The sequence below is a fragment of the Ixodes scapularis genome, unplaced genomic scaffold (assembly GCF_016920785.2).
Source record: "Ixodes scapularis isolate PalLabHiFi unplaced genomic scaffold, ASM1692078v2 PGA_scaffold10__122_contigs__length_95168666, whole genome shotgun sequence".
NCBI classification, from domain to species: domain Eukaryota; kingdom Metazoa; phylum Arthropoda; class Arachnida; order Ixodida; family Ixodidae; genus Ixodes; species Ixodes scapularis.
The window spans coordinates 74801822-74821234 of record NW_024609836.1 but is presented as its reverse complement, the minus strand read 5'-3'; the positions used below and the strand labels follow the sequence as shown (position 1 = coordinate 74821234).

Below are 19413 nucleotides of genomic sequence, written 5' to 3'. Positions count from 1 at the left end.
GCGTAATATATATAAAGTGATTGAAATGCCGAGGTTTGACCTAAAATTGGCCATTAAATTTGATACCTGCACGTAACAATCCAAACTTTTTCGTCAAAGGTGTATTTTACAGGTGGGTTTCAACTTGTAAAATTAAAAGGCGTATCTCCCTTTCCGGAAAATATAAAGCCAAAAACTTGCTTGGGCCTACGGGGGACGCTAACGCAGACGACCGGCTCATGTGGCGGGACGCGTTTGGCGCACGTATTGGTAGATGGCGCTACCTTGTTGTTCCGACTTGCTTAAAAAAATAAAAAAATCGAGACTGCGTTTGCGACGACCGTGGTCTATTGAAATGAACAAAATACTTTTGTAGTATACCTTTGGTCCATAAATAAATGTGGACAATAATAGCAAAACTTGAAGTGACTAAAATAAAAATAAAACCTGGTTGCATAACAACGACGCTCTTGCTGCCGACGGATTTCGTCTGCGTGTCGTCTTGTTTCGCTGATCGGCTATACCTTCCAACGCTGCTCTCGACGCCATATATCAATACGTGCGCTAAATGTGACCCGCCACTCGACTTGGTTGTCTGCGTCGCCGTCACCCTTGACACTTGTATATTTGTTTACGGTATGTTCTACAGGAAGAGAGCTAAACATTTCGAAAAAAAAAAACCCCGAGACTGGAACAATAAGGGACGGACAAACACACAAGGGAGCGACGCCTCGCAATTTTACAAGGTGAAACCCAACTTTGGAATACACCTTTGACGAAAGGCTTAGGCTGCTACATACGGGCGCCGATTTTTACGGCCCACTTTAGAATGAGCCTCGGCATTCCTAACATTCTGTATATTTTGGCGAGGCACACAGCACGGCGAACTCTGCGACGCGATCGACAAAATGAAATCATCTTGGCGCGCACCTCCATAGCACCAACCTAAAACACTTCCGCCGAAAATAAAGAAAACACAACAAAGGAAAACAACAAAATGTTTCTCCGATTGGGGCTGACGTTTTTCCCGCTCGGAGCGTCTGCCAAGACTTTGACGGACGCTGGCTCGAACACTGCGCCAGGGACCTTCCCGCTTCAACGCATTCGTAAAGGTGGTATAGCCGCCGTTGAGGCAAGAAACTAGAGTCAGTGACAAACCAGTATCAAAGGAACACGCGTAGCGCATGTGGTAAGTTCTTGCCCCCCTGACGTGGCACACCTAAAAAACACCTCTAAAACAAGCGGGTCTGCCATACAGAAGCGCGGGAAAACAAGCCCCCCACAGGCTGCCATTATCCGCTAATCGTGGAGTCATCTGGTGGCGCCGCTTGCAACCAAGGTGAGGAGAGGACTCCATTTGGCAGCTGCGGCGCCCGCAATGTTCAGACCTGTATATATATTTTGCGCCCATGCTCCATGGGGCACACTTGTAGAAGCGCAACAGGGTTTGAATCATTGGTTCTCTGCAAACATTTTGCTTTTAGAAGAGGTACACTTGTGTGACTAGGACTGAGATCAAGTTACAGATTCTGTGCCACAAATGCTTACTGCGAGCTTCTACGCACCCTTAGAACTTTGTGAAAGAACAGTGGTTTCAGCAATGCTAATTATTTATGGTAATTCTGTCTTTCCATTTTCATATCTGACTAGTCTTCTAGCGCACTTTTAGTTTGTTTACAACAAAGTTAGGTGTACAAGTACATCTTCGGTGCACGTTTGTTTGGGAACTAATCACAATCGTAGAACGAAATGTATTACTATTTCCGTATAGCGTCAAAGAATAAGGACACTGGGAAGAACCGCGATAATAATAAAAAAAAAGACAATGTGGGCGCCTAATGAGCGTTCATGAGGAAAAATACGGTGACTGTTTTTGTTAAGCATTAACCATCGAGTTTTGAAGCTGAATCCTGGAGATATTAAGCAAATGTTTTCTGTAGGTCCCTACTTTCACTTACATTTATAGGCTCATAGCGCTCTTCAGGTGTCCCATAGCTTCATGCTATGCGAGTTGAAAGTTTTAATTCGGCAGGCACTGAAGTACCAGTTGCAAAACAAGAATTATCACACCAAAGTCGTATAGTTTTGCGACTTCTCAAATACCTTTGTTTATTTCTGGAAATTGGGAATGCGACTTAAGAATGAAATATTTTCAAGAGTCCCGCCAGAGCTCGAATCATCGTGCTCACCCTGCAGAGAATTTGTGCGTATGGTTAGCGGTCTATAAAGCAGATCAGAACCAGTTTTCTGGAATGTAATAATGGCTTGCCATAAGAAAAAAAAATGTTTTTGCAATTTCTCATATATTATTAAACTCACATGACGTATTAGCTAAGAGCTTCACAAGTGATTTCTACATTGAAATCTACTGTCTTGTTTCACATTCCGGAGGATTAACTAGCTGCAACACTATGTTGAAATAGCCCTGCAGCTCAAGAGAGTGTTTTGCTGCGTGCTTTTACTGGAACTGCAAACCCACTGTCAAATATCCACAACGTCTGCAATTTATGTCAATTATCCAAGCAAAGCTTAATAAAAGAGCACGACAAATTCAGTATTTTTTTTTTTTTACTGCTGTGCTGTTTGATTTATTTCAACAGAGACAAACATCAGGACATGTGTAATCAATTCGTTTATGGCTTGAACACCTTTCGTTTACATCGTTTACATCTTGAAAACCTGAGACTTAAGAACAAAAAAAGTGGACAACATTATTGGACGACTAAAGAAAGAATAAACATGTAGGACAAAGACGACGCCACCACGTCTTTCAGCTGGGAAACGGAACAAATGGTCCCGGAATAAATGGTCCTGGAATAAATGGTCTCGGAACAAATGGTCCCGGAACTTACGGTCCCAAGTACGAACTAGGAAAAAATGGTCCCAGATAAATATTGCCCATATGGGTTTCGCGTTTTCGAATTAATCCTATAATATCCAATAAAACTTGCCGGTAAAACATTTTACGGTTTCCAATTTATACGAAAAGCTCCGAATTTCGATGCTGCCGGTTGCACGAACTCATCCGGGTTTTATATTTTTCTGGGAAGCTCAAAAATGTTTTGCGCTGGTTTTCTTTTTTTTTTTAAATTTAAGTTTTTGTGCTACAAGTGTCATAAAATAATATATTTTCAGCCCATATAAAAAAGAAAAGTTGCGTAGCCTCTCTACGACAATAATCGAATGGGGCTCGCTTATATAAATATACTGCTCAAGAACACTGCTATATAAAAAAAGATGCTCAAAAACAACTGCGAGGCATGTAACCGGGGATTCAGCAGCATAGTCGGGCATAGCCATCCAACTGTATGGAAGGCGGTCGACGCTCTACGGGCGGAAGCTTTATCTGTCTCCCTAAAAACTGCTCAGGAGTTTTTACGGAGAAGAAAACAAAAACAGCGCTGGTCCAGATGCAGCGCCGACTGCAAACCCTAGGAACAGTACGACCAGGGAGCAAAGACGATGGAGGAATTCCTTCGAGGTGTCAGTCGCACTCTTCGGTTTTGAACACCAGGAGTAAGATGTTAAGGCACGTCCATATATGTGTTATCAATAAATTGTATAATTTCTGAACAGTTTGTCGTAAATTATAGTTTAACCTAGCTAGTGCAGTTACTGATCTGGTTAAAGAGACATGGAGGAACACCAAATGTGCATGGAAACTTAATGCACCTATAAAGGAATCGAGCTCCGCTCGTTCTGTGTGCTACCATCACGCGTCATGGCGAGATGGAAGTAATTCGAGTTTCAAGGCTTCAACAGAATTACTAAGGGTACTCATTTTTTGTTTCAAAAGAGCCTACTGATATTATAAATATCCTAAAGCCCCTTATATGAAAATAGTAATAACTCCTATAATATCGCATAAGGTCACTAAATTAACAGTTAGGAGATAACTGTTGGACAGTATTCATTTCGAAAATATTCTGACGATTTTGAAAAAAATTAAGTTCAATACCCGACCACTTTCTTCGAAGTAACCGGACTCAAAATATAAACGAGATCCCTCATTCCACCAGGAAATCAGTGATTGCATAGCGGATGAAGTGTATTGTATATACAACATACTTCATCCGTTATGGAATCAGTGATTATCGCTTAGAAACTAAGAAACATCTTAGTTTCTAAACGATATTCTTACGGGACCATTTTTTCCTACCTTGGACTTGGGACCATTAGTTCCGGGACCATTTGTTCCGGGACCATTTATTCCGGGACCATTTATTCCGGCACCATTAGTTCCGGGACCATGAGTTCCGGGACCATTTGTTCCTACACCCCTTTCAGCTAGACAAGGACACAGAGATTCCAAAAGCGAGCAGCCGCTTAAAGGCGGGAAAATCGAGAATAGGGAAAGTAACTGACACTAGGCGCGGGAGGGAAGAGACAATAAGATAAAACGCAAAGTCAGGTCGAAGAAGTCCTCTCTGATTTGAGAAATTCAACTTCAGTCTTGGCTTGAATTTATCAAATCGGAGATGACTCTGTGGACCTGACTTTGCATTTCACCTTATCGTCTCTCCCCTTCTTCCTCTCTTATTAGTTACTCTCCCTTTCCTCGATTTTCCCGAATTTAATCGGCTGTTCGCTTTTGGAATCTCTATGTGTCCCTTGCTAGTTGAAAGATGTGGCTGCGTCATCTTCGTCCTACATGATTATTTTTTGGTCGATCCTGACACGCATCAACAGGCTCTTCGTCCACTAATTATTGAAAGCTTCCAATAATGCTAAACTTTTTAGAGTAAAAAGTTTTTAGATCTTGATTTTAAGCCTTCAGTCGCCAAGAAATTCAAGTGACAAAAAAAAGAAAAAGCTGCGTGAATTTTAGGCTAAGCGGAAGTGAATTTGGAAGACTAAATGTCTTAAAAGCATCTTCCCCACCCCCCTTTTCACGTTAAAGATGTTTCCAAACGCTGGCTTTCTTTACGTTCGTACCGGATATGATAAAGAGACTTGTCTTAAGTTAGTGAGTGGTTTACGTGATAGAGAAGTACGTTGTAATTATGGCTGAACAATTTATCAATTAACCTTCCGATAAAAATAATATCGTTTTAGTCATGATACATTTTTTATCCGGTTAATCGTTTGGACTTGGGGTTCGAAATTGCGGGAAAGTAGAAACTCTTGCTTTACTACTGGCGCGCATATTTGCAGTTTAAGAGAAAGTAATGTCGTTTTCCACTCTAATACACGTTCCTATTTCCTATGGTAGTGATTCTGAGTAATTGTCAGGTGTAAAAAATATAAAATATAATTTATCTCTAAGCGGTTCGCCTTTTTTTGTGGGCAATAGAGCGTCAAGTTTTAGATGTGGCTGCAAGTTACAGCATTGATGATATAACAAAAAAAAATTAAGAAAAAATATGTAGTTTTGACACTTTCTAAATATTACGCGAGAAAGCCCACGCAACCTATAGTCGGTGACAGGTCAAGAACGAAGTGGAAGCTCCTCTCACCTCTTTCCACTTTAGGAGAGCGAACGGAGGAGAGGAGGCGACCTCCTCACTACCGTTCGCTCCGCTGAAGTGGAAAGGGGTGGGAAAAGCTTCCACCTCGAACCTGACCCGTTACCGGCTATAGTAATCGATTATTTAATTCGAATAAATAGTAGCGTAAAATCGGAATAAAATTTTTAATCGACGCCCAGCTCTAGTTATCATGCAAATGAGAAATACATGTCCTACCGAATCGCCTCAATGAATTTCCTTCTGTACCCATTTAAACATTAAATACCAGCTGGTATTTAGAGAGGGGAAGTTCCCTTCTCCTAGTAATTCTCATACAAAGAAAGAACAAACAAACAAGCATCAGAAGAATTAGGTACGGGGCGTGTTCTGATGCACCAACATACTCTTGCCTTGGATTCACGATATATCACTTTATATTAAAATCTCACACTACGGCAGGCTGACCCTTCCTGGTTCTGATGTAGCCTACCGGGTAGCCAGCGTCTCTATTAAGCAAATAGTTCTGCATTTTCGAGCGTTATTATGCATTAAGGTTAAAAGTACAGTCGCATATTCCGAAGATACATATAAAGTTTGGTAAAAAAATACGTACAGATTTCTCGGTTCAGGGTTTCTTCTGAATGGCGCCAAACCTGCTAAAGAAACAACAGCATATCTCTTTATCATATAGCTATCCGCATTTCACGCAAGCGTTCTGGCAAGTGGGCATGCACGTTCTCACGAGGATACGCGCACCGCATTAAGTAGAGTCATAGCCTCCTCCGTACTCACAAAGCCTGGCAGTTCGACAACGGAGCCATAGAGTGCCCGGTCGCAGATTTGGGGCGCGAGGATCTGGTAGCACAGAGCATCTCTCGGGGAATCTGGTATTCAGCACACAGCTTTTGCAGCGGCGAGGATTCCAAAGATGGCTTTCGAACTCGACGAGAAAAGAAGCAGTAGCGCGATGAACGTGAGAAGCACGAGCGGACATTACATCGCTTGGGAGAAGTGCGTTTCGGCGTCTCGCTGCAGCGGGGCGCCCGTTACATAATTCTTCTCTCATCCGTTGTTTGCCATTGCACCTTTTCACTTTTGGTGGCCGCGTCTCGTGGCGATCTGCCATGCTTTGTCAGTACAGAGGAAGCTATGGTAGAAAACATGTCTTCTTGATTCACGCGAATGTAGATTTGGTAGGTATCAGCGCGTGGGCGTGGAAACTGTAGGCAGCAATGATCAAATCATCCCATTTATAAAACAGAATTTGTTTTACGGGTGGCTACCTATGAGAAAATCGTCACGGACGAGCTTTATGGATCAGCGTCACGAACCAGTGACAGGCGGGAGGGTTAAACGACGGTAAATAGTAAAAATAGTATAAACATAAAATACAATATAAAAATATAAAATAATAATACAAAACGGCTGCAATAAAAAGAAAAGAGTAACAAGAAGTTAGAAGAAACACGTAGCGGTCCTGTCGCGCGTGTCTAGTGACGTGCCTACGAAGAGCAACGGCGGGAGTGGCAACGAGAAGGTTAGCGGCGGCGGCGGGCGGAAAACACCGCCCTCTGTGTAGTGTGGTAAACAGCCTCGCTGATCATCCACCTTCAAAGAGTGGCATGGCTAGTAATTTTTACTTAGTGTTTTTTGTTTTGTTAGGTGCTGGTTGTCACTTTTTTTTTCTATGAATGGGCAGTTGTCACTTGGCGCCGAGGTCTTAGTGGCTGGTGCTAAGTTTCTATATTTATTTTGACGTTCGCACATTTTTCGTGCTTACTCACGTGAACTACCTTCATCACAGGAACTCCCATGGCAAAGGTGCGTCGTATCTCTGAAGACAACATGAACAACATAACAGATCAATATGTCTGTTTTGATTGATCAACAGAGAGCCAGCTCCTTACCAAAAGATAGCGTCGATATTCATAATGTAATGTGGGGTTTCGAAATATTGTAATATGTTTGTCGGAATACTTATGGAGCAGGAAATGTGCGGTAAAAACGATCAAACATTGGAAAATTAAGCTCAGCAAGATTGAGCATAAGAATAGTTAAGATCAACACGACCCGCAAAAAACTTAAAAAATTCTTGAAAGGCGAGTTCGTAATAAATGCTCTTGCGTTTGTGCCTTCTGCAAAAGATCTAACAAATAATTTAATTCTGTAGCTTTGTTGAGAGCTTCGTTTCAATTTGTCGTGAAGTACATTAGCATTGTTTAAAATTTTAGTACCCTATGAACCACAAGGATATATATATCAAAATGTTAATGTAATAACGTGAATGACTCACTGTTTCTCCGTGAGTAGGTGGAAATTAAAAACATTAAACAATATGTTTCCCGTTCTGACTATGCTGAACTGTAGTTACAGCCAAATTAAATGTCGCCCAAAGTAAAAAAAAAAACAATTACAATTGTTAATTGAAAACTTTTTTATACGTATCCCGAGATATTTTTACCATAAAATGAGATGGCGTAGACAACGAAGCCGTGGGGTGATGAATTCAATAAACTTTTGTTTTGATAGAGGACGTCCCCACATTAACATACCCTATATGAATCAAACAGCCCGTGGTAGAAGCTCGCAAGTATTAGCAGCTACGCATAATAATTAGCTCATTATTTAGTCTTAAACAGTAGTTCTGGTTTATCTGCTGTCACGCGAGCGTTGTCCGTAATTAAAATCTCACCTTGAAAATGGCTTTGCCTGCACCGAAGCATCTGATAGTAAAGTAAAATCGAAAAATCAAAGGCCTTTTCGCCTCTCGCAAATAAATGTTACATCTTCAACTCTTAGCAATTGGCAAACAGATTTTTCTTTTAAATTATTGACTGCAATTCCGCTTAAACCAAAATGACTCGACAGACTGCTCTTAACAATGTTTGCTCTGAGACACTAGTTTATGAGCGTGGTATTTCCTTGCACAGGAATATTCTGGAAATATATTAAACGTCAAGCACGGTGGTACAAAAGAATATCGTAGGCCTTTTGTTCGCTACTTCTCAATATAGGAGCTATATAGTCGCTGACAGGTTAATAAATAATAATAAACCTCGGCGATTCTTATTATGTATCCTCAGCTAATGATAGTGCGGCTTTACTTGGTAAGAACACCGTGAAAGTATCGCGAAGCAAAAAGCATTCTCCGAAACCCTGAGTTTCTCAAGCTTTTAGCGATTATAGTTACCCGTAGTCTAACATACACATTTACGGCTCATTACATCTTTCTTAATATGAATGCCAATGATTCGAAGTTCCAACCAAAGCTGTTTTTGAATATGAAATACAAAAAAAATTACATCATAATAGGCGTAATGGGCGTAGTAAGTGACCAGTCCTTGCAAAATTAGGGTTTGGACTCCTTTAGTGAATAAATATTTTCACAATACATTTTAATAATCTACTACAACGGCCTACTTGAACATTCGTATAAGTTCCATCGTAAAGATGTTTCAAGTGACGCAAAAAAAGCGTCTTTGTAATATTTTTTGTTGTGTAAGTTTATCACTTTACAACTTAGCACCAAGATATTTCTTGTACGCTTTGATGAAGGTAAGTATGCATTCCTTTCTCTAGGGAATTTGAGTTTATAAGCTACTGAAGGTTAATATACGATAAAACAGGTTATATTTCACCCACCAGCACATTTTCTAAATAATATTTTGATGGTAGAGAAGTGTCTTCGGCTGACTGGCGAATATGTTGAAGGTGACTGACTTAGTGTCCAGGGTACTTACTCGCAGTGATAACCACAAGGACGGAAAGCAACAGAATTGCGACCGTCATAATAGAGCCTTACGAACCTTCTACATAATACCTCGAAGCGTGTTGTTGGTTTGCAAGTCCAACCACTAGGTTTATTTGCAGATAAATTGAAAAGACAAAAATAGCAGGGAGAAACGAGATTTATCCTTTTTCGGGTTTAAGGCCCCAAGCACCACGAAACCTTGTATCTTTTGTTATATACGGCGCCTGTCGGGGGCGCTCGCGGAATGTTACATCATTTACAAGACACGACTTGCTGAGTGTTTCCACAAATGCTCAAAATTATGTGGGCTTGGAACTGGAGTGCGACAAATATTTCGCGCGTGCAAGAAAACCCTAAAGTTTTATTATCGTCTCATCTAGTTGTAGAAACTTCGTGACCCCCGACCACAGTTAAATTACTATGCATGACTAGCTTTTCGTTTAACAGCAGGTGGTGCTGAGATAAGAAGGAATTTGCGTACCTGGTGAGGCTCGACCTCGAAGAGGTTTGTCTTCTCCGTAAATTTATCGAACGGTACGATGAAAAATTCGACTGAAGTTCGAGTTTTGTGTGCGTGTAGAAAAATAGACATCAAGCTTAAAATAGGTGGCAGAAGAAAAGCGCTACATTCTTTTTGAATTCTTATTTTATTTTTTCTGATTAATAAACTAACTATATGATCAAAACTAGATATGTCTGATTTTTATATTAGGCAAATATTTGCATTCGTTTTATAAAATAAAGAGTAAACTACCTCATTACTGAACTTTTCACTGAGATTCTGAGATTGATCAGAATTTGGGCAGCACTGTTTATAAATGAAACTTCGGGGAATATTTGCTGAAAGTTTGAAGGTTTGCAGACTCAGTCAAAGCCAGGTTCGCGAAATCCCCATTAAGAATGTCTTGTTTCGTAGCGCCAAATCGACTTCTTTTCGCTTTAAGATGAGTGATACTAAATAGTAATTGTAAAATAACGCTACACAAAAAAAAAACTAGAATTCAAAGATGTAAGTATTACAAACCAAAATATTCGGTTACACGTGAAGTTTAAACAATTCGATGTGTGTTTGCTTTGATTTTCTCATGTGGCAAGTGCTCCGAAAGAATATCTACGGACTTGGGTCTCTATTATTTTAATCCTTGGGCTACTATTACTTTCTACGTTTATTAATGATATTATTCACTTAAAATCCCACTTTATCGCAATGATAAACATGTTTATTTTTAATTTTTTTGAGCAGATATAGGTGAGTTTACGTATTGGCGAACGAGTGAATACAACAACTAACTGCACGGTTGGTATCTAACAAAATAAAATTGGTCCCTGAAAAACAAGATATATTATATAAGGGTCTAATAATGAAAGACTAATCAAGCAATCAGTACTAGTTTTAGAAACCAGAACATAGCTTATATAAAAGCGCACAAGTTTTTGGAGGTATCCTCTCAAGAAAATTTAGATTTATCTAATTTATTATTAAAAATCTGCACGCAACCTTCCGGTCAATTGGTTTAATAAATAATGTGAGACTTAACCTTCAAGTTTAATGAAAACGCAAGCTCTATAATAAACCTGTTCATTCCCGCTTAACTTGCTGCAGTTTAGTATGCAGTATCTGGTAAGAAGACCTCTGTTTGTGAATGTCTCCTCCATAAACATGCGATAGGGTCAACCGCCAATGTTGCGTATCATGTACAGTCTCCCAATAGTCTACCCAATATTCTTACCTTTATTCTATCACTCAAAGATTTACAATCTCGTTGTTGCAAAAATAAAAGAACACTTTCATAAAGTACGTAAAGATCATACCAACCGGGCCTCAACATAGATATTCCGCCATACTCGAATCTAGAACACACACAAAACTTCGTGCACAAAAAAAAAAAAAAAAGGCTATAATATTTTAGAGTTATTTATTGAAAATTTCACAACTTCAAAGATATTAGCAATGATTAATAGCTCCAACACAACATACAAATTTAAAGCTGCCTGAACTGAAATGCGTTTAGCATAAACATAAAGAATCAAACTCGCTCGGGCGAGCTACAACTGCAATGTTCCTATATAGTGTAATGAATTTTGTTAATTAATAACGTAATTATTTATTCTATAAAGCGATCTTTTTACTACTTTTTTCTTTAATCCAGGCGCTCTACAGCTAATCTCTACTAGGGGATGGGGTGTAGTCAGAAGCTTGTAATCGCCTTTTGTTGCATTCTTTTAGATATTTGTCTAATAAAAACAACGTCACCACATACCTTGTTGGAGATGACAGAAGCATTCCGAATGACTTGTGAGGGCTGCGAGAAACTTTTAGAACAATAGGGGGTAAGCGGAGTTTAGTTAATTAGTTAATAAAATTTGTCAAACTTTTGCCTTTCTTCCGCAGGGGTTAATATTCCATAATTTCCCATTAATATTCCATAATGGAATATTAACTTACAGGGGTTAATATTCCATTAGATTATTTCATCATTTCCCGCGCTCCTAAAAATATTCCCGGCTCGTCGTCATGTCACGTGAACAACGGCGGCGACCGCCCAAGACGCTCGGCGACCTGCTGGACTCAGTTAAATTGCTGTGTTAAAATTCAGCGGACTTACGGCCCGTCGCGTCACATTCCGCCATGACAACGTTTAACACTGCAAAGTCATGAGGCATAGTGACTTTTTTTTTGTATGTAATTTTAGTAAATTGGACACCGAACATTTCCCGCTCAGATTAGCAGATTATATTTTCGGCTAAATTTATTGCATACAATTTCTTACGCGAGAGCATCTGGGAGACGACGTACAGTCGGGAGCAAAAGTTTGCGGGGCACGGGAGCGCGTGCCGAAATGCATCGCCGCGCCGTCCGACGGCGCGCCGCCGCATTAAAGAGACGCGCTTTGCGCATGCGCGCCTTTCGTGTTCGCATTCATGTCTCTTTCGCTCGTTTCTTTACGACGCACTCCTGATAACAGGAGTCGGCGACAGGGGCGCGAGTTAGTGCTTCGCTAGCTGTCATGCTGCGCGTCTGCTTCAGCCGCCGCGCTTTGTCACGGAGCTCGCGTAGGGAAGGAGGGAGGGGGTTAACCAGGCGCTCCGTCACCCAGCGCGGCTGCTGTGGCGGCTGAAGAGGACGCCAGGCATGACAGCCAGCGAAACGGCAACTTGCGCCCCTGGCGCCGACTCCGGTTATCAGGAGTGAGTCGGACAGAAACGAGCGAAAGAGACATGACTGCCAGCACGAAGGGCGCGCATGCGCAAAGCGCGGCTTTTTAAAGCGGCGGCGCGCCGTTGCACGGCGCGGCGATGCATTTCGGCACGCGCTCCGGTGCCCCGCAAACTTTTGCTCCCGACTGTACGTACACGAACCACACAAGATATCTTCTCCGAAACTTCGTCAATGACAACTCTATCGAACATTCGACGAACAAAACCCCGTATAACGCCTGGGGAGACCATCTCAGATGTGGCGAATCCATAGAAGGTTCTAAACACCTAAAAGTATCCGCATGGGTATAGACGCTGTCCTGCGATACTAACCTACATTCGTTAGACCGAGGAACTACTGGCTAATGCGTTTTTTATGAGGCTCGCATGCCGCATGCTTAGCCAAGCTAAGGTCAGTCCGTTTATCTCCCCCTGTTTTGGAACGTTTTTATATTTTTTTATCAATTACCGACCGATAAGATGTCACGGACACGGCGGCCGGTATTGTAATGTTGTACTTTTCTTTTGACCATATCTTTTATCGGAAACTAGTGGAAAAGCCCAGCTGACTCAAGTAGTACAATACACACTAGCAAAAAGACAAAAAAAATGGCAGCGACTTTTATGTTTATAATTCATGAAATGCGTTATAGGAAATCGGTAAAGAAATTGGTGTGTTGCGTGACGTAAATATTCCTGCGAAATTTAGTGGGGAAATTGAATGGTTTTATAGGACACGTGACGCCGATTTTGCCCGGTAAATTTAGCTGGGAAGCACGGCGGGTGTCTGGGTCACAAGACGTGAATTTTCGCGCTAAATTTAGCGATTAAAGATTAAAACAGCGCAAGGACACGGACAAGAACAAGAAGGTAGACAAACAAGGCGCTGACTTGCAACTGAAGTTTATTCGTTCTAGCAGGGAGTATAAATACTGTATTGTCACAACAAACAAACATGAATAAAAAGCGTGACCTGGATGCCACGTGCTCACTAGCCATCGCTATGCACTGTCACTGTGTGTCTAAATAGGAACGTTTCTTATCTGATAAATATAGTGACGGAGTGCTAATACAGTTTTGCCCCAATCTTCCAATTTCCCGCGTCTCAATGATTTCCCGAGGGAGTTTGTCTTTATTTTTCCTAATCACTTCACACTTGTCAGAAACGGGAGCGCAGCAACAGTCTCGGCAGTGCAGGCCAAGGTGACCTGACACAACTCTAAACACGTTATACTTGTGCTCCCGTAGCCGATCATTGATGCATCGCCCCGTTTGCCCGACGTATCTCCTGCCACACGAGAGGGGAATAGAGTACACTACTCCCTCCACACAGTCTACGAATTGGTCCTGGTGTTTTTTGGTGCAACCCTGGTTTTCTTCAGAACAGGAGTTCACTTTTCTGCACAGCCCAGACAGCTTCTCCGGAGCCGAAAAAACCGCATCAACACCAACCCTACGGCCAACTTTCTTAAGGTTGTGAGATATCTTATGCAGGTATGGTAAAACAGTTACTTTTTTGATAACCCTACGAGCCTGCTGGGTAGTTTCCTCACGTCCTTTCGTAAGTAAGCTCTCAGCAACTGTCGTCAATGGGTAAGACGGATATCCCGCATGTCTGAGCCTTGCTGCTTGTGTGTCGAAGCTTTCTTTCACCTGTGAGGGCAGTACCTGAACAGGGCATTTCTAAAACAGAGGTTAACAATTCCTCTTTTCACAAGTTTGGAATGCGCTGAGGAAAAAGGCAAGATGGGTTTCTTTGCTTTTGGCTCATATATCCAGCACACATGGCCATGACCAAGTTGCAGGCTCAGATCCAGAAACGTAATGGCCCCATGTACAGGTACAGTGCTAATCAGACTTGTCTATAACGCGCGAGCGTGCGGCTTTCTCCGGGAAGCGCCAGACTGTTGGCATTCGCGGAAACTAAGCTTGTCACGTGGCGCAACATAGAACGGCCCGCTCGAGGGGTGTCCTGCCCACTCTATCAGCTTGATAAGCGATAAAAGTGAAGTGCTTTATGATATTTTTTTTGTTTTTTGATGACGACATCGTTGATACGCCTTCATGCTTTGGTTTGTTTATTGTTCGAGCAATTATGCTTGTAAAAAGCGTGCGAGCAGCCTTCCGCGTTCGCCGCCAGCTGATAGAGTGGGCAGGACACCCCTCGAGCGGGCCGTTCCATGCTGCGCCACGTGACTAGCTTAGTTTCCGCGAATGCCACCAGTCTAGCGCTCCCCGGAGAAAGCCGCACGCTCGCGCGTTATAGACAAGTGTGATTAGCACTGTACTTCATGCGTCAGCACCAGCGGTTTCAGACACTCTTTGAACGTTGACAGGACAAACGACACAGCCGAATCTATTTCCTCATTTTGACAATCTAGGAGCACCAAATAGTCGTCTACGAATCTAAAAATTTTCCCCACCTTGGTTCCTTCCAGCTTGCCTGACAGGACTTTATCGTGGAACGCAAGAAATATATCGCTAAGTACTGGGGCTATGCATGACCCTTTGCACACGCCATTTCTCTGAATAAAAACACCGTCATCTCAGATCGCGAACGTCGACTTGAGATAAAAAGATAAAAGTTCTAGAAAGTGACTCACACTAAGTCCAGATTCATTCTGAGACGCCACGGTACTATGATTGTCAATACATTCTTCCACAGAAGCCAGCAGCTCTTTATGGGGAATCGAATAGTACAAATCTTTAATGTCAATTGAGCAAGCCAACAAGCTTCGGTCTGGAGGGTCTTTAAAAAAATCTATTATCTGATAGGAGTTCTTCACCCGAAAGGGATCATCAATCATTAACACGCGGTTGACGAAACACACAAGCACACACAAAAAGAAGAAAAACGTTGTTATTGTCAATTTATGGATGAAAAGAAACGCAAAAATAACGTGTTTTTTCGAGGTAACGTAGGTCGGTAACGCGCTCCTTTATTTTTTGGACTAACGAGTAACGTTACTTTCTTTCGGTAACGAATGCAACACAGGTATCACGTGACAAATTTAGGTATACCGGTGGCAGTGCGAAATAGATATTAAAACGGCAAAGTGCGCAAAACGCCCAAAGAATGCCGCCCCCGCAGTTGTAGCGGCCTCACCGACGGTCTTATTACGTTTATACACATGGCAAAGAGATAAACATTTCAATTGCAGTATCGCTCTAGAAACAATTTCGTTGTTTGGTCGCGGGAGACCTACTTACACACACACACACACACACACACACACACACACACACACACATATATATATATATATATAAATAAAACTGAGAAGAAAAAAACCCTTAGTGAAAAACAGCAACAACGGACGATTTAATCTTCGACGTTTCGGCCGGAGTCCGGCCTTCGTCAGGAAGAACTTTTTCAGATGAACGCGGGTGGTATTCATACAATGCTACGGTCGAGTCCAAATTTCGGAGGGGTGGCGGTTGAAGCTTTCGAGAGAGGGAAGCGAAGGGCAGTTCTTACCCGGGTGAAGAAGCTTGACGGTCGGTGCCAAGTTTCAAGGACGGCGGGATGACGGTTGTAGCTTCTTGAGAGGGGGCGCAGGGTGACTTTGTGTCCGGGCCGGCAGCGGTGACCTATACAGACGATAGCGTACAATAGACGAAAGTTACACGCGCAAACTAAAGTGCTGTCTCAAAAAAAATAAAATAAAAGGCGGCACGGTCAGTTGTGTGCATGCAGGCATGCATGAGTCAAACCTGGAAGGGAACAATGTTAAACCTAAAAGTAAAAAGAAAAACAATGGATATCAGAACCTAGAAATAAAAGAAAAGTTGATGGTTCTAGGTTCTGATATCCATTGTTTTTCTTTTTACTTTTAGGTTTAACATTGTTCCCTTCCAGGTTTGACTCATGCATGCCTGCATGCACACAAGTAACCGTGCCGCCTTTTATTTTTTTATTTTTTTTTCAGACAGCACTTTAGTTTGCGCGTGTAACTTTCGTCTATTGTACGCTATCGTCTGTATAGGTCACCGCTGCCGGCCCGGACACAAAGTCACCCTGCACCCCCTCTCAAGAAGCTACAACCGTCATCCCGCCGTCCTTGAAACTTGGCACCGACCGTCAAGCTTCTTCACCCGGGTAAGAACTGCCCTCCGCTTCCCTCTCTCGAAAGCTTCAACCGTCACCCCTCCGAAATTTGGACTCGACCGTAGCATTGTATAAATACCACCCGCGTTCATCTGTAAAAGTTCTTCCTGACGAAGGCCGGACTCCGGCCGAAACGTCGAAGATTAAATCGTCCGTTGTTGCTGTTTTCACTAAGGGTTTTTTTCTTCTCAGTTTTATACCCACGCCTTCGGCCACCCACCACCATGCCCGTTATATATATATATATATATATATATATATATAGTAGTTTTAAGTGCGATAAAAGACTTCGAGGATGTTGATGAAAATTATTACTAAAATTTGGAGATCCAAGTCGTTTAAAAAAGAAACGCTTTTTCTTGAAACTACCCGGCTCTCCAAATTCTAGTAGTAATTTTTAATATCATGAAGCAATAGGGGACGTTAAAAAAGGCCATCGATTTTCAAAGTCAATCCGCGCGACGAATTCGTCAATAATTGTTTACAGTTCCAACGGAAAAAACAGACCCCGGTACGACGTAGGTGCCGCACAAAATGGGAAAACCCGGCGAGAAAAACCCGCTCGTTGGCAATCAGCATTCATAGAGATATGGCATTGTATCCATTGTCTATCTGCGTAGAGCAGTCATGTGCGATGCGACAAAGTTTGCACTCGTTACATTCTCTGACGAAACGTCTCGACGCTCTCGCACACGTGGTATATGACACTACGTGACACAGGCATCTCACCTATTTAGGTTCTGCGCTCTCATCAATCAGGTAGCACAGAAGGAACAATTATTGGTTAGATCCCGGCGGCAGGTAACTTATCATAAAAGCGTTACACGCGCCGTTCTTTATCAATTAAAAGGGCCGCTCCACATTTAATGAAGCATTTTTCACGTGCTGCCGCTCAGATATTCATCGATAGGAATAAGTCGGATCTTTCACGTTTTATTGAGGCCAGTATTCGCCGTAACGCGTTGTAAATACCGACGTTAATTACTTTTTCGGTAAAGTAGTAACGTGCTTGCTACATTTTCAAAGTGGTAACGGATAACGTATTACGTTACTTATTTCGAGTAACGGTTGACGGAGTTACGCCACTAGTTTGATACTCTAAGGAGTTAACAAATTACACTCCTATGCTATTTGTTTCTATTCTTTTGTAAGATTAATATTACCATAATGAATCAGTCAATTAATAATAATGATTTTATTCGTTTCTGTATCTTCAACAGAAATATTCGAACCCGTCAAAGCCTTGAAGGCTTGAATAACGTGGTTCGGCAGTCAAATGAATCGTTGCCCTTATCCCCCGCACACCTTCAAAATCAAAACCACAAGAAAGATAATTATCTTGAGTTTCTAGACGGTGAAAACATGTCTCGAATAAGGGAGCTTGGGCACGCCTGTAAGGCCATAACATAAAATGTTTTCATTTGTAAATTTATCGGCAATAGTAAGGCGTACTCAGTATAAAAGAATGTTGCTTACCTTTGGGGTCATCCGCTCCCACATCGTTTGATTCTTTTCAGGCAACAGACGCAAGTACGACTTCAGCTTGCCTCCAACTTCGGTGGCTTCGCAAAGAAACGTTAGGTCATCATAACACACCAGGACCGACCAGTGCTTTAGAGACGTGCACAGAGAACATTTGGATGAGCTAGAAATGGACCGAGTGGAAGAAAAGAGTAACCTGGCGCTTGTAAGCCCGATGACTTCGAAACAGATGTAGACATCGCACAGGGTTTCGAGCGGCATCGTTCTGAGCTCAACGGCGGATTTCATCTTGTTTTCTGAAAAGGTCGACATGGTGTTCTACCCTTCTTTGACATTAACGGTGAAAAATGACCTAGATGAATGGCGGGAGTGGCTATTCAAAAGTGGAGTCGGTCTCGACGGCGCTTGCCTGTGAAGGTTGTGCGAATAATGAACTTCGACAAGAGGAGCTTTTTCTTGCCTACCCGCTTTAGAGCTCTGTGCTCTCTTATCGTTACATTATCGTCGCGTGAGGTCGCTTACCTGGTGTTTTTGTCTCCCGCCCCGCCGTTATGTATTGTAGATAATGTTGCCGCATTATACGAACAGCCAAAGCAGTAGACAGATACGAGGAATTGTCACGGCCGAACTATATTGGCCTATACTGTTCTTTCTTCTTCAGTAGAAAAGGCCGCCTCCGATAGCGTATCAGTTCTCAGAATATGGGAAAACGGAATCACGATATATATAGCGACATGAGACAATAAATTGAGCTAAGACAGCAGACACGAACGTGCGGAAAGTCGCCATATAGAGGGGTCTGTCCTGGGGCTTCTTTTATGTCTTATTTTTATGAACGACCTGGGTTGCCGTGTTAAAGCGAAATTAAGAAAGTTCTCGGTCGACTGTACCTTGTTCCGCGATATAAAACAATCAGAAGACAAGCTTTATTTTACTAAACCTTTGCAGGATTTCTCAAACTGGTGCTCTGCCTGGCAAAGGTCATTTAACCCAACCAAAAATGTCAGTGTGACCATAGCTAGAAAAAAGTGTCCGTTTACGTTTTGCTAAACAATAAACAACTTTCTCCCAAGCCTCTCGAACTTTAAATGCCTTGGCGTAACACTTTCAGCGGACCTATGGTGGAACATTCATGTTGATACAACTGTACGCTAAGTCCAAGGCCAACTTTGGCACCTAAAACCCAATCTAAAGCATTGCACCAGATCAACTAAGCTGATTGCGTAAACAAAACCTTGCTTCGCCCAGTACTCGAGTACGTATCAGCCGTTTGGGACTATCCTACACAAGGAGATACAGTCATGTCTCCTTAATACGGATCCCGCTAATATGAATGCCCCGCTATATGGACACCCTTTTCGAGGGCAAACTGGGAAAATGCATGCATATTTGGCTTGTTATTATGGACAACTCACATTATAACATATTTGGGAGGAACAGAGGCGTCC

At 42.2% G+C, this 19413-nt stretch overlaps 1 protein-coding gene across 1 annotated transcript in view; it reads right to left on the bottom strand.

Annotated features, from left to right (window-relative positions):
- LOC120843967 overlaps positions 1 to 18175 on the bottom strand; it is a 40649-nt gene extending 22474 nt beyond the window's left edge. The window contains exons 1-3 of the mRNA XM_040215495.2: positions 18162 to 18175; positions 17960 to 18045; positions 11439 to 11490 (exon numbers count right to left, since the gene is read on the bottom strand). Of these exons, the coding sequence (XP_040071429.1) occupies positions 11439 to 11490; positions 17960 to 17983 (76 nt within the window). The 5' untranslated portion in view covers positions 17984 to 18045; positions 18162 to 18175. The remainder of the gene's footprint in view (positions 1 to 11438; positions 11491 to 17959; positions 18046 to 18161) is intronic.
- Between the last annotated feature and the right edge of the window lie 1238 nt (positions 18176 to 19413).